Genomic DNA, 13,780 nt, shown 5'->3' on the forward strand with positions numbered 1-13,780 from the left:
AAGAACCCTGTGCCTTGGGGATCTGTAACTTTGTGTCTGCTTCATGCCCAGATACATGAAGAGAGGCCTGGCTCCCAAGCCCATCCTTCAACAAACACTGAGTGCTATTATGTGTCAGACTCGGTGAGATGTGTTAGGGTCACCCTCTAGCTGGGAAGGCTGGGCACTGCAGGGCGTGCTCCCTGGCCTGGAGGAGGTTCCTGGCCCAGCCAGGGTCTCCCGAAGGCTATGCAAGAAGTGGCTTTGGCAAACCCAGAAGGACTAGAGGATGTCTGCCAGGCCCCCCACCTGGGGAGCTTGGGGAGTTATGGCAAGCTGCAGGCGTGTGGCCTGCATGCGCCTGCAGCTTTAAAGCCCTCCACATTTTCCCTGTATACAAACACCAGGTTACCCAAGGCCTGCTTTAAGGTGGACTGACTGTCGATGTATAAACTAGGATGATGGGAAACTGCGGGTGCCCAGAAGCTAGGGAATCCAGGAGGAGAGCCAGCGGGGCTTTCCGGGCAGGACAATCCTGGGGGCGCCGGGCCTACACTAAGGGGCTGTGGGGACCACCTTAAGCGAGAGGCTGGGCCCCGCCCATGCTGGGTTTGTGCAAGCTAAGGAGGCCCCGCCGGCTGGCGGAAGGTGGGTCGGGAGAGCTAGCTCCCAGCTCAGGCCGCCAGGCCTCCCCAGTCTAGGCCAACCTCCAGTGCAGGCTCCGCCTCTCATCGAGGGGCGTCTGGGGCGGGGCGCTCCGCCCCACACCCAGGACTCACCGCAGCCCAAGCCAGGCCTCCCTTCTCGGTAGAAGCGTTCCCTTTAAGTCTGGTCAGAAGGCAGTCTCAACTCTCGCGGGATCCGAAGCTCCTATTATCGCGAGAGAGGCATTCGGCACCCATTGGCTGTGAGGGTTGAATGTAAGATGGCGCCCAGGGAGCTGTGAGGAGAAAATCCTGTCGGTCTTGGAGCGGCTACGGCAGAACCGGGGCCCCGAGCGGTGCGGCGGGGCCGGCGGCTAGAGAGGCAGCGGCGACGGCGGCGACGTCGCCGGGTGAGGGTTATAGTGAAGGCAAGGATGCGGCGAGGCTGCGGGCCTAAAACAGCGGGCCCACCCCACACAACGGCGGGCGGGGGCGGGCGGACCGCTACCGCTGGGCCCAGGAGACCTCGGGGCGGTTCCGGAGCGGAGAACGTCCCTGGGCTCGCGCGCCCCCGCCCCTTGGGTGGGGGAGGGGCTGGTCGGGGTTTTGGGTGGGCGCGGCGCGGGAACGCGTGCTGGTGCTCGCGCTGGCTGGGCCTGTTTATGCGCGCGCGCGCGCTGTGCGGCTCTCCTGGCGCGCGTGGCCGCCGACGTGCGCGTTCTTGGCCCGGATATCGGCTCCTGGAGCTACGGCCCGTGAGCAGGAGCGGCTTTCTGAGGCGCGCGCCCGCCCGCGACCCCCGGCTTCGGAGCGCGCGCTGTGCTGTTGGGTGGCGGCGCTGCCGCGAGGGCGCGCAGGACACCCCTGCTGAGCCGAGGGGCGGCGGGAGGGCGGCTCTCTGTGAGGATGGTTCGGGTTGGGCCCTTCCTGCTCTGGTGACGTCCCCAGACCACTGTGGCCTAGGCCTGGGGAGAAACCAACCGGCTTTGCGGTCTGGCTTTCGTCCCCGCTCTTCTCTTAGGAGGGCGAGATTGCTCGTTCTCCTCTAAGAATGCGATGACCCCGAGGACCATGTACTGGGTGGGTGCTTGGAGGAGAGGGTTGCAGTGCTGGTGAAACTGAACCATGTTAGTCTGCGAAAGCAGCGAGCCCCCTCGAGTTTCCATACCTTGTTCTGGTGCTTTGTGCTGGGGCGCGGAGGAGGGGGGCGGCGGCCGGCCGGCGGGGGGAGGTTATACTGCAAGAACGTACAGCCTTACTTGCTTTCTTGTCATTAGAAAGTAATTATTCCATAAGCGCAGTTCCCACACGTCACCGTTGCGCTCTGGAAGGGGACGTTGTGAAACTACCCAAGCTGTGAAATATTACTTCAAATCCTTAATGCAGTCTTTTCTTCTGTGTGAGTGGGAGGGGCTTACTTGTTTGTACTCAGACTAAGGACCCGCTACTTGCTCAAAAAGTTGCCCGGGACAAAATTGAATAACCTGAAATGCTTTGCAAAATTCCCCATCCAAAATTCCTAAAATCTGTCGGTGTATCGCTGCATAAGTCACCTTTAATACTGAATTTCCATCCTTTTAGGTTTGGTTTTATTTTATTTTTTAAAAAAATCCCACAGTCTTCTGTTACGGTGCCAGCGGAGAAATAATACACCCCAAGACAAAACAGTTGCTAATTTATGTTTTGTAGTCTTGCTTCATTAAGTTTTAAGAAAAAAGAGGCTAAGAGTAAGTAAAATTAGCGATCAAATCAGATAATGGTGGGGGGTAGTTCTCTTTCTAATACTGTATTTTAAGAACAAACTTAAAGAATAAAAAGAGGCTGAGGATGGAAAGAACTTCTTTGTTCTATCTTCTTCAGAATGTTACAAGTCTTAAGAACTCAGGACAAGCAGCAGAAATACATGCAACATGGTGACTGGTGAGTTAAAATGTTCATATGCTGGGAATATGTGTGCAGTTGTTTCCTGGTAATACTGAAACATTACAAATCCTGTCAGTCATTCTGGGTGCTGTCTGCCAGAAACTACTGGGTGCTGGAAAATTGAAGCTGTGGAAGAACTGCATCTTTGCAATCAGTTATAGTTTGCTGCTTAAACAGCTTTTAAAATATAGTCAGAACAACATTCAGGGTTTAGCATGACAAGGCATCAGCTTTTCTAAGACCCTAAAAGGTTCAAAGAAAAGCAGTCAGGTTGAACTATATTAGATTACACTTAGAAGTTCAGTACACCTTTCGGATTTGCTTGTTCTGGAATCGTGTTTAACTATTAAGTTCTAAATCTCTATTTTAAGTTGGTCCTTGCATATTTTTTTTGTAAGCTCTATCTAATAGATGCCCTACTTTTAGTGCTCTGTGATGAATAATTTGTGTACCTCTCCATGAACCTCTGCCTTCCCACATCTCCCTTTCAGCTTATATTGCCATTTCAAACAAAAGATTGTAGTACATTTGAATTGCTCCAAAAAGGTAGCCAAAGTCAGGGAATTTAGGTGTGGCTGTCTTCCATTATGACAACTTCAGTATCAGGGATGTCTTCCTTCAAGCTTGCATGCCTTTTAATTTAATCAGTTGTGATTTGACCTTGCCACATTCTTCTTGCTGTCTACTTGTTAAATGACCAGGTACCTTATCCTGTAATGGTCTTTAACTTCCCTTCCTCAGAATGAGATGCTAAATGAACACCTGTTCATTTCTGTTACTTTGTATATATTGTCTTATATTTTGTTGCAGATATGTTAAGTCCTCTCCAGGCTTCCTTTATGTGCTGCTGCTTTTTTTTTTTTTCTTTTCACGTTGGATTGTGATTTCTAGTTGTGGATGCATGAAGGAATGATAGATCAATCCACTTAACTGTTTTCCTGAAAGGGGAAGAGAATGGTCTTTTGGTCTCACACTTTTGACCACAGCAGAACTGTAGGCAGAGCTGTTTGGACTGTGTCAGAAAGTTTTTTTATTATTTGTGAAATGTTTATATATAAACTCATATGCTTTGTATATAACTTAATTGATCTAACGAAAAGTCACCTCTTCATGAAATAGAATATTGCCAGCATCCCCGAACCTTTTCGTGAATCTTTTCATGGTCACAAGCTTCTAAACTCATAGAAACAACTGCTATTCTGACTTGTGTGAGAATAAGGTTCTTTTTCTTTTTCAAGTTACCATCTTTATATTCGTCACCAATATAGTTTTGTTTGCTTTTTCATTTTCAGTGAAACCATGCTGTATTTCGCATCTTTTAGGATTGTGAAGTTTATACACAGGGTGCATTCCTAGTTCATTCCCACATATGTATAGTATTTTGTATATGAATATACCATAATTTATTCTAATATTGATAGACATTTAGATCAGTTTCTGTTTTGAGGCTATTATTAACAATGCTGCTGTGAACATTCATGTTTCAGTATGTCTTTGTATATGTGTGTGTCATGTACACCTAGGAATCAGTCTTTGGTAGGAATGTGACCTTAAGTTCCCAGTTGAAAACAGGTTGTCCAAAAATAGAGCCCATGGTGAAACTTCCCCTATATAGGGGCATCTTTGGTGAGGCTTGGGGCAGATAAATGGCTTAGTAGGATAATTTCTATTACAAACCCTAGAGTGGGTTAGTATTGAGTCATAGGGCGAACTCTGCCATTGCAGCCTGAGATTGATTCCTGGCAGGGAGACTAGACCTGACAACCTGAAGTTGTGGTTAACAGTGCTTTAGCAATTCCATAAAATGGATATCCTTTTCCCCCCATGGGAATGTGTTTTTCAAACCAGACTTAGAAGCCATTGCTAGAGTAGATGTGAGCCTTGAGAGGGACCCAAGAGCATGACTGTTGCATAAACAGAAAGAGGCAAGGCTCTGAGTCTGCTCCACTATCTTCTCTTAGTTCATCATGTATTCAGCAGACATTCTGCAAAGCTGTATGGAAAACTGGGAACAGGTATATATGAGAGGGCTTACTTTGTTATCTAACTGTTGAAAGAAAGAAAGAAATTAGACAGGTCTGTTATGGAGTGACCATTCTGACACTATTTAATTTCTACTAATTAACAAATTAATTATAAAAATAATTTCCATATATTGAGGGTCTGTTCTTTGTTAGGCATTGTGCTAAGCTCTAGGAGAAGGAGGTAAAGAGATCAGTGATCAGTGTGTGCATACAAGTGAAAATTTCCTGGGTCTATAGGTGGGAGATTGCTTATTGTTTTGCAAAGCAACTATACTTAAAGTATTCAGAAGCAAATCAGCATTTACAGACTTTGCCACTCCAGTAAGCACCTATTTCTCTTTTTTTTTCTATTTCTGACTCCCAATTGTGTTCAACTATCTCTCCAGTGTTGTTTTTCAGAAATACTTTAGTTATTTTATATTTTAGTACTTTTTTCTTAGATCATTGCTAATTGTTGGACAGTATGTGATTTTTTTTTTCCCCCTTCAGGTTGGGGGTCACCATAGTTATCACATCACCGTAGCTACTCATGTTTTTCTCATACCTTTCCCAGTGCTGTTTCACCCCTCCCCCTCTTCTGGATGCCTCATATCAGTGGTCAGCATTCACTTTTCTTGTTTGTCATTTTGTTTAGTTTCTTTATATTCAACATACAATTGAAATATCTGACTTAAGAAAGTTTTTGTTTCCTTCTGATTTAAATTATTTAATGCCCTCACCAAGTCTTTTGACTTGAAGCTAATAAAGAATCTTGCTTCTTACAGGGTTATACAGAGTAGTTTCTTTAAATTTATCCATTATTACGTAAATTTCTGGGTTTTTTGTCTTTAAAGAATTTCAGTTTTTGAGAACATCATACTACGATCAACCAAAATGTTTGTATTTTGTATGTCTGTTACCATTACTGTGGTGTAACTACTGGACAAAAAAGATTGTTTTTTAATTACCTTTTTTTTAAATGTATGTAATTAGATAATACTTGGGTATAGAAATACAGTTTTATATTTTTGCCTGGGACCTTCCCTGGTCACTAAATACTAAAAAAAAATTGACAGAGTAGCAGCAGAGACTCCTTCAGGTATTAACATGCTATTTCAAAGTTGCTGTGTTAAGAGCAGCCGAATTGCACACAAAAAGCTTGTAAACAGACTGTCTCCCTGTGAATTTGGTGTATAATCGCAGCAGTATTTCAAGTCAGTGAGTAAAGGGATTCCAGTAATGTTTGTAAAATAATTAGATTTTTACCTCATACTTTGTAAAATAGATTCTATATGAATCAAAACATTGTATGGAAAAATTACACTGTAAATTATGACATTATACATGAAGAATGACCTGATCCTAAAGAGTAAAGAGGAATTTTTCTAAGCAAAAAAACCAAAATAAACATCACTGCTGAGAATTTAATTTTTATTAAAGACTTGTTTATTTTTATTCATATAGAACTGGGGTACAGTCCAGAGATGCAGGGGCAATGAGAGGATTCACTAGAGACTGCGAGGAGCAGAACAGGCAGATTGACAAAGTACATTGTTGAGGGGAGCAGTAGGTGAGACGGGAGAGGCCTGCTGTGCCATGTAGGTCAGCTTCTTGGCCAGGGATGGAACTCATGCTGAAGCATCTGCAGCCAGCTTCAAAGTGCTGTGCCTAAACCCTTTGCACCACGAGGGAGGGCCCTGAGAATTTAATTTTTCTCAGTGTTTTTACACTATTCATTGGTTAATATGAACTGTCTTTTAAAAATACTCATTTACTGGGCCCTCCCTGGTGGCGCAGCGGGCTAAAGCACTGCACTGAGAAACTAAAGCCACTTCCGCATGAGTTCGATCCCCGCCTGCCCCGGAGGTGACCACATGGCGTGGCAGACCTCTCCTGACCCGCCCGCTGCTCCCCTCAGCAGTGTACTTCATCGATCTGCCTGTTCTGCTTCCCGCTCTGTCTCTGGTGAAGCCTCTCACCCTCCGCATCTCTGACCTGTATCCCAGTTCTGTATGAATAAATAAATCTTTAAAAAAAAAAAAATACTCATTTACTTATGCTTAAAAGAACAGGCCAGAGGTACGAGGGTTTGTGGGGGGGAGGGTGTTGGTGAGAGACAGTGAACCAGAATAGGCAGACCAGCAGGCATGATAGGAGAGGTCAGCTATGCCATGTGGGTCACCTCCCTGGCCAGGGATCGAACTTGTGCTGCTGTAGCTGTGGATAGCTTCATAGTGCTGAGCTTGAACACCTTAGGCCACCAGGAGACCCTAGTATGAATTATTTAAACATATTGTAAGGCTTATTTTTCTTTCTAAACAGACCTTTTGTGTCAGGTCAAACTTGTTTTAGTATAATTTCATTATTGGGATATGTCAATACAGTGGGTATGAAGTAAGCAACAAAAAAAGGTGGCCTTTTCCATTAATTTCTTTATTAAGTACTACTCCATTGATTTCATTATTTTAAAATATTTTTTGGCGCCCTATAATAAAGTGGTCCTGAGATGATTTTGTTGACTTGTACTGAGTCAGTGAAAAATCTCCTGGGGACTTAATGAAAGAAATAAATCTCTTTGAAGCAAAGAATTCTGCTTGAAGCTCACCTTGCAGTAGACTCTTGAGCTTGGATCACTATCCAGGGGTTTATACTTCAGAATCTGAACTACTTACAACATGGCTAGCTATTGCTGTATGTTTTTATCAGCATATTCCTAAGATTTCCATAAGGATAGAGGAGAATATAATGAACCTGTGTTATGAGCCTTTATCAACATTTTTTTAAAACTTGTTGAATTTTTCTTTCATGAAACTTGCTTTTTTCCCTTTTTTACAATAAAAACTTAAAGAATAATCTTCATGACTTTATGGCAGATATTTTCCCAACCTTCCTTTCTAAGAGCTGAGTGTCTTTCTTGCCTTTCTGCTGAAATTATATTTGGATTAGAGTTGCTTGTAGTAACTTTTTGAAGACAGTATTCTAGATAAAGGATTTGTTTACAGGAGCAGAATGGTTTTTACCATTTTTGGAACCTTATTAAATGTTCTGAGTTTTATTTGGTATAAAGTGTTATATTCTAAAACTAAAAGATGGATTAAACAGCACTGTCCTTAACACAGTACTTTTCAAAAATAGAGGACATGAGACTCATCTCCTTAGCTTACATCGTGGGAAGTGTAGAAATATTCTAAAAAATAATGCATTTACAAATAGAGGTTTAAAATTATCAAAATGATAATGGGAAAAAATAAAGATAAAAATGATTGTAAGGGGTTGGTGAGGAAGATGATTTAATTGTCATAAACTCAACTTTTCTTAAAGGAGAAATCAATGTTTAAAATTGGTAGACTACGAATCAGAGAGCTGATGCTGTGTGTACTTTTCATTTTATACCTTCCTATACTATTTGAACATTTTTTTTTCTTAGAAAAAATGGATGCATTACTTTTACCCCTTTAGAAAATCTCTTTCTCCCCCCAAAGAAAAAAAAAACCAACTTGTGGAATTCTACATTGGAAGCTGAAAAGAGCTGTTTTCTAGGAAGAAATGTTGGTACAGTTCTCCTTCCTACTTAACATTAGCCTTCATATGAGGCTTAAACCTCTTGAATTACTGAACTTGAGAAAGAGCAAAGAGAAGTAAGGTCACTAGGAGAGTTGAACTTCCTTCACCAAACAGCATTTAAGTGAAGGTTTTTAGGGTCCCCCCCTGGTGGTGCAAAGGGTTAAAGCACAGCACTATGAAGTCTACCAAAGCCACTGCAGCAGGCCAGGCGTTTCATGCCCTGCCAGGGAGCTGACTCACATGGTGCAGCAGACCGCTCTTGTCTCACCCGCTGCTCCCCTCAGCAATGTATTTCAGTCAGTGACTATTCTGTTCCCTACTCAGTCTCTCTAGTAAATCCTATCACCCCCACACACTCCCCATACCTCTGGCGTGTACCCCAGTTCTTGCTTGCATAAATAAATAAATCATTTTTTTAAATGAAGATTTTTTAGTTTTATAAAGTTAATTTGCATTGTTTCTGTACTTCTGTTTGCTCATATTTATTTTCTCCCAGATTTGAGACAGTGTTTTTTGCTGAATGATTCCCTATACTTAAAACAAAAAAAGTAGGCCCTTCCTGGTGGCACAGCAGTTAAACGGGTTAAAGCTCAGCACCCGTTCATAGCAGCCACTTCAAGCACAAGTTCGATCCCCAGCCATGGAGGTGACCTACATATTGTGGCAGCCCTCTCCTGACCCACCCGCTGCTCCCCTCAGCAGTGTACTTCGTTGATCTGCCTGTTCTGCTCCCCACTCTGTCTCTGGTGAATCCTCTCACTGCCCCTGCACCTTTTGCCGTACCCAAGTTCTGTATGCAGAAATAAATAAATCTTTTTAAAAAAAAAAGTAGCTTTGGCACATATCTAGGATTATAGCAGAGAGTCTTATTTTAAAAAGATTTATCTTACTTATTTATGCATACAAGAGTTACGGTGTAGGCCAGATGTGTGGGGGGCTGAGAAGATTTGCCAGCGACAGACTGGGAAGCAGAACAGGCCAAGTGACTGAAATACACTGCTGAGGTGGGTAGTGTGTGGGTCAGGAGAGGTCTGCTGCATCATGTGGGTCACCTCAAACTCACGCTTAGCAGTCCCTCTGTTTTTTTGCCACTAATTGTGAAAATAAATTTTGAAAAATGTAAAGTTTAGTTGATCTCCACTGTTTAATTATGGGTAAAAAACTGATAAATGTCATCATGGTTGAGAATTGGTTAATGGGTATCCTTGTCCTTTTTGTCCCCTTTTGAGCATAAGGCTTTATGTAATTAGGTGTAGAGTCACGTGTTCTGAACTTATTGAGTCTGTGTTCTGAGAGATGCTGTCTCCCCACCCCCCACCCCCCCATACCTTCTGAAGCAAATTCCAGCAGTGATGCACATAATAAAGGGAAGCTTTGACAGATTTCTGTGCCAGTGTAGTCAGTTGCGGGTCATAGGCGCTGTTGTGGCCTTATCTGAATATGTACTGTAGGGGTAGTGTGCTTGGCTGTATGCTGTTCTTATTCATGTATCATGACCTCATTGATAGCTTAATCTTAAAATCTTGTAGCAGACCTCCTAATTTTCTACTCTGGAAGCCCCTATAGCAGAGAGAAGGGAGTGCTGGACAAAGGAGAAGAAAGGTGAGAATGGAACAGAAATTTCAGCGGACAAGAGGCCATCAGCCTTGGATGGCTTCACCTTGCACTCCTCTGGCCTGAGCTTGCTAATCTCTGTACTTTATTGTGCTTGGAGCTTTATGAGAAGTGGAGGCTCTTCCTGAGAGTAGTCGCGCAGAAATTTTGGCTTTAGATATAATGAGTTATATATAATGAGGTGTAATTTCTTTGTTTATGAAGAAATATATTTATAATGTATTATGTGCATTGTTAAAGAGTTGTTCCTGTGTCTATTTTTTTCAAAAGTAGCTGAATATAAATTTGTATACTATGTTTAAACAGCATCTCACTGAAATTTTGCTGGTGTCTGTGAACTAATGTTAGTAAGGATCATACTTTTTTCTTTGATCTCATTCTTGTCATGGATATGTAAGCCCCACCCCCACCACGTTTAAATTAATCGTTTATTAGGGAACAGCATAAGATGATTTGGTTGTAAATCATAGTTGTTACAAGAACAAAGGGTCATACTTCTTCCTGTTCCACATTGAATTCCAAATGAATAGGTGTATGTGAAGCACCTACCCAGTGTCAACCATTCAGAGAGTACCATAGCATGGTGTTGTTAGAGCCATTTGGAAGGGGTGAAAATGATTACCTATATACATATATACTTTATATCCTTAACATTAGGCAGAACCTAATGAAAGCCAGTGAGAGACTGATTATTTCTAGCCTGGTTGCTCAAGAAATCACTTCTCTAGACACTTGAGCTTTACTGAGAGTCCTTTTTGGCCCAAAAAATTCACTTGGTTGTGTTATTCTCTTCTCCTGATACTTCTTTGTTCTGGAGGTGGTACTGGCACTGATTGAGAGAGAGTAGTAGGAAAGCAGAAGAGCACTAGTAGTCTACAGGTAGACTGGAAGATTGTCCCTCAGGTAATTGAGTTACTAACCACTCCTGCATATTAATTCTTAAGGTAAATACCTCAGTGAAAAACTTTCAGAATTGATTTCTGAATTATAGTCATGATCTAGTTAGTTAAGGCACTGTTCGACCCCTTCCCCTAGTTATTTCAGTAATGTTAATTAGCATGGTCTATGTCAGGTTCTATTTTCCAAGTGCTTTGTATGTATTTAATACTTGTGTCTGGGAGGTAAAAACTGTTTTATGCCCATTTTGTAGATGAGGAAAATAAGCTTAACTAACTTGTCCAGGGTTTATACAGCTAAGGAGAAATTAAACTGGAATTTCAATCCAGGCAGACTCTCTACCAAACTCATATTCTAAACTAGTAAGTTGTGCTACAAAAGAAGATGAGCAGTATATGACAAAATGGGTTTTGGAGTTTCTAATGGGAGTGAAGAACATATGCCCTCTCTCGGATTTTGCCACAGGTAGGTGGCATACCTGTCCGTTCACTGTAGGACAAAGTTGGCTGTGGAAATGGAAGGTGTGAGTAGAAATCTGCTCCTTGCTAGACCCTTCAGATGGTCACGGAGCAGTTTTGCATGTGATTTTATTTCTGTCTAGTTTACTGCTTTGCTCTGCAGAGAAGATGGGATTGGCCTAGCACTGGATGGAGAGTGTTTTCAGTCTGTTTCATTTAGTACTATGGTGCATGCTTTTGTTTTTTTTTTTTTTTCAGTGTGATTGTTTAAGAAAATGGAAACAATTTTCAAATGCCATTAACTGAAAAAATGAGGTGGTGTAATAAAGCTTTTATTTTGGATTCCAGATGTATACAGCTGCCCTGAAAATTCCATTCTGATACAAGAGTGATTGCTCTGTGCATTTCAAAATATAAAAACAATATCGTAATTTTGACTTTTGTCCATTTATTTTTAGGAACCTTAAAGACTCTGCAATATGAATAATTCTTTGGAGAACACCATCTCCTTTGAAGAGTACATCCGAGTGAAAGCGCGGTCTGTCCCGCAACACAGGATGAAGGAATTTCTAGACTCTTTAGCCTCTAAGGGGCCAGAAGCCCTTCAGGAGTTCCAGCAAACGGCTACCACTACCATGGTCTACCAACAGGGTGGGAACTGCATTTACACAGACAGCACTGAAGTGGCTGGGTCTTTGCTTGAACTTGCCTGTCCTGTCACCACCAGTGTTCAGCCACAAACCCAGCAAGAACAGCAGATCCAGGTTCAGCAGCCACAGCAGGTTCAGGTAAAAGGAAAATGTTTCGATAAAGCTTATTTGGTACTTTATTTGCTTGTTTTGGTTATTAGGAACACTGTATCCTTATACAGAGGTCAGAGGTTATTTTCACTACAAGGAATAGTCTATTTGTTTGAAACATTTTATTTAGCACAAAAGCTTTCATAATTAATGCAGATTAAAAATATTTGTACCACTGTAAACTAAAAATACCACAGATACTTGCCATTTGTTTTGGAGAATTAAACTGTAGGAATTACAGGTCTTCTTGGAACTGGATTTGGATATGGCACAGCTGTGTGTAACTGAAAGCTTCCCTTCTCTCACTTGTCCTGAGCAGGTCAAGAATATAGACCTTGTCTCATTACTAAAAGCATGGGACTTGTTTTAAAATGGAAAGTGGCCATATTTTAGTTATAATTACTTAGTTGTGTGGTTTTGTGTCTCAGGTCACCTGTAGATTTTTCTAGGTTGCATTTTCTGTTAATAAGAATCAAGAAATAATGCTAATTGGTAATAAACTTAGTGAAAGGGGAATTAATACATTTGCAGAGAAGGAAAAAGTTTTCCTCTTGGGGAGTGGGGTGTCCTTATGTAAAATTAACAGTTTCTTCCAATTACAAATACTGCTTTCTTGCTACTGTCTTTGTGATTACATTTCATTTTGTCCTTGATGCTTTTTTTTTTTAACAAGGAGACTAGAAAAGGAAGTGAAACATAATAGAGGGATAGGAGTGTGGAGAGGTAAATCTGGTGAGGTAGAAGATTTGACCAATTCCCTTACCTCTTGGGAATGCAGGCAGGTATATTGGAAGAACATGGGCTCTGGAGTTGCACTTGTCTTTATTTGTTGACTGACCTTAGACCTTTTAGCCCTGATTTCTTCATTGTCAAATAGGGGTAATACCATTTAGTAATTAGAATGAGATAATCAAGAAGAAAGCATATGACACAGTCTTTGTGTATTCCAGTCTTTATTAAAGAAGGAAAGTAACATAAAAGAATACTGCCTTTTTGGACCTCTTTGTCATAATATTAAATGGGACCTCTTTGTCATAATATTAAATGGGATTTGAGTTTGAATGCTATTTGAGGCATTATGTTCAAGACATTTAATTCAAATCATAGTTGTTTAAAGGCAGAATAGAATAATTTTTAAAAATTATTTATTTGTACATACAGAACTGGGGTACAGGCCACAGGTGCAGGGGCCGTCAGAGGATTCACCAGAAACAGTGGGAAGCAGAACAGGCAGACTGACCAAACACTGCTGAGGGGAGCAGCAGCGAGACAGTAGAGGTCTGCTCCGCCTTGTGGATCACCTCTGGGACTGGGCTTGAACTGGCACCAAAGCGGTCTGGCCAGCTTAGCAGTGCTGCACTTTACTGTTGTGCCACCAGGGAGGATCAGAATAATTCTGTAATTTTAGGTTGTTTTAGAAAGCCATTCTAAAGAAACAATATAAACTCTCAACTCACTTTTCTCAATTTTTTATTTTACCCTGGAAAAATCCTTGAAATAACTGTCAGGACTTGGGGGAACTCCTCATAAAAAGTATTTCCCTTATAGCCCACAGAACATAACCTTTTTTAGCAAGTTTGAGAATTAACTCAATAATAATTGTCAATCTTCTTTTGATAATTTTTTTCTCCCTATGTATAGATCTATATTTTAGCCAGCTTGTTAGGCTACTTTTCTTTTGTACTTCCTTTTCTTAATATATTATTAGTTTTAATTCATGTGATTAGTATAGGTAGAGGTAAAACTTTCTTTTCCTTTAAAAAGTTTTGTTTTGAGGGTTTTTTATTTTATTCAAGTTACATATGTTAATCATATAGGAATCTTAAGTTTACAGTATATAATATATGCAAGAATAGTTCCTCCCCCCAAGACACACACTTAATTAAAGTTAAAAATGA

The 13,780-nt window shown here is 41.5% G+C and overlaps 1 protein-coding gene across 4 annotated transcripts in view; it reads left to right on the plus strand.

Annotated features, from left to right (window-relative positions):
* Positions 1-875: 875 nt before the first annotated feature.
* The window catches only part of QRICH1 (glutamine-rich 1), a 43,189-nt gene continuing 30,284 nt past the window's right edge, over positions 876-13,780 (plus strand). Inside the window, exons 1-3 of one of the 4 annotated variants that reach the window (XM_012720475.1) lie at positions 1,354-1,703; positions 2,484-2,543; positions 11,541-11,870. In XM_012720475.1, coding sequence (XP_012575929.1) covers positions 11,562-11,870 — 309 coding nt within the window. In that variant the 5' untranslated portion in view covers positions 1,354-1,703; positions 2,484-2,543; positions 11,541-11,561. Of the gene's footprint in view, positions 1,034-1,353; positions 1,704-2,483; positions 2,544-11,540; positions 11,871-13,780 lie in introns of those variants that run through there. The other 3 variants (XM_004676182.2, XM_012720477.1, XM_012720478.1) reach the window with 3 other exon arrangements.

This window comes from Condylura cristata, unplaced genomic scaffold (genome assembly GCF_000260355.1).
Source record: "Condylura cristata isolate star-nosed mole 26May11 unplaced genomic scaffold, ConCri1.0 scaffold00004, whole genome shotgun sequence".
NCBI classification, from domain to species: domain Eukaryota; kingdom Metazoa; phylum Chordata; class Mammalia; order Eulipotyphla; family Talpidae; genus Condylura; species Condylura cristata.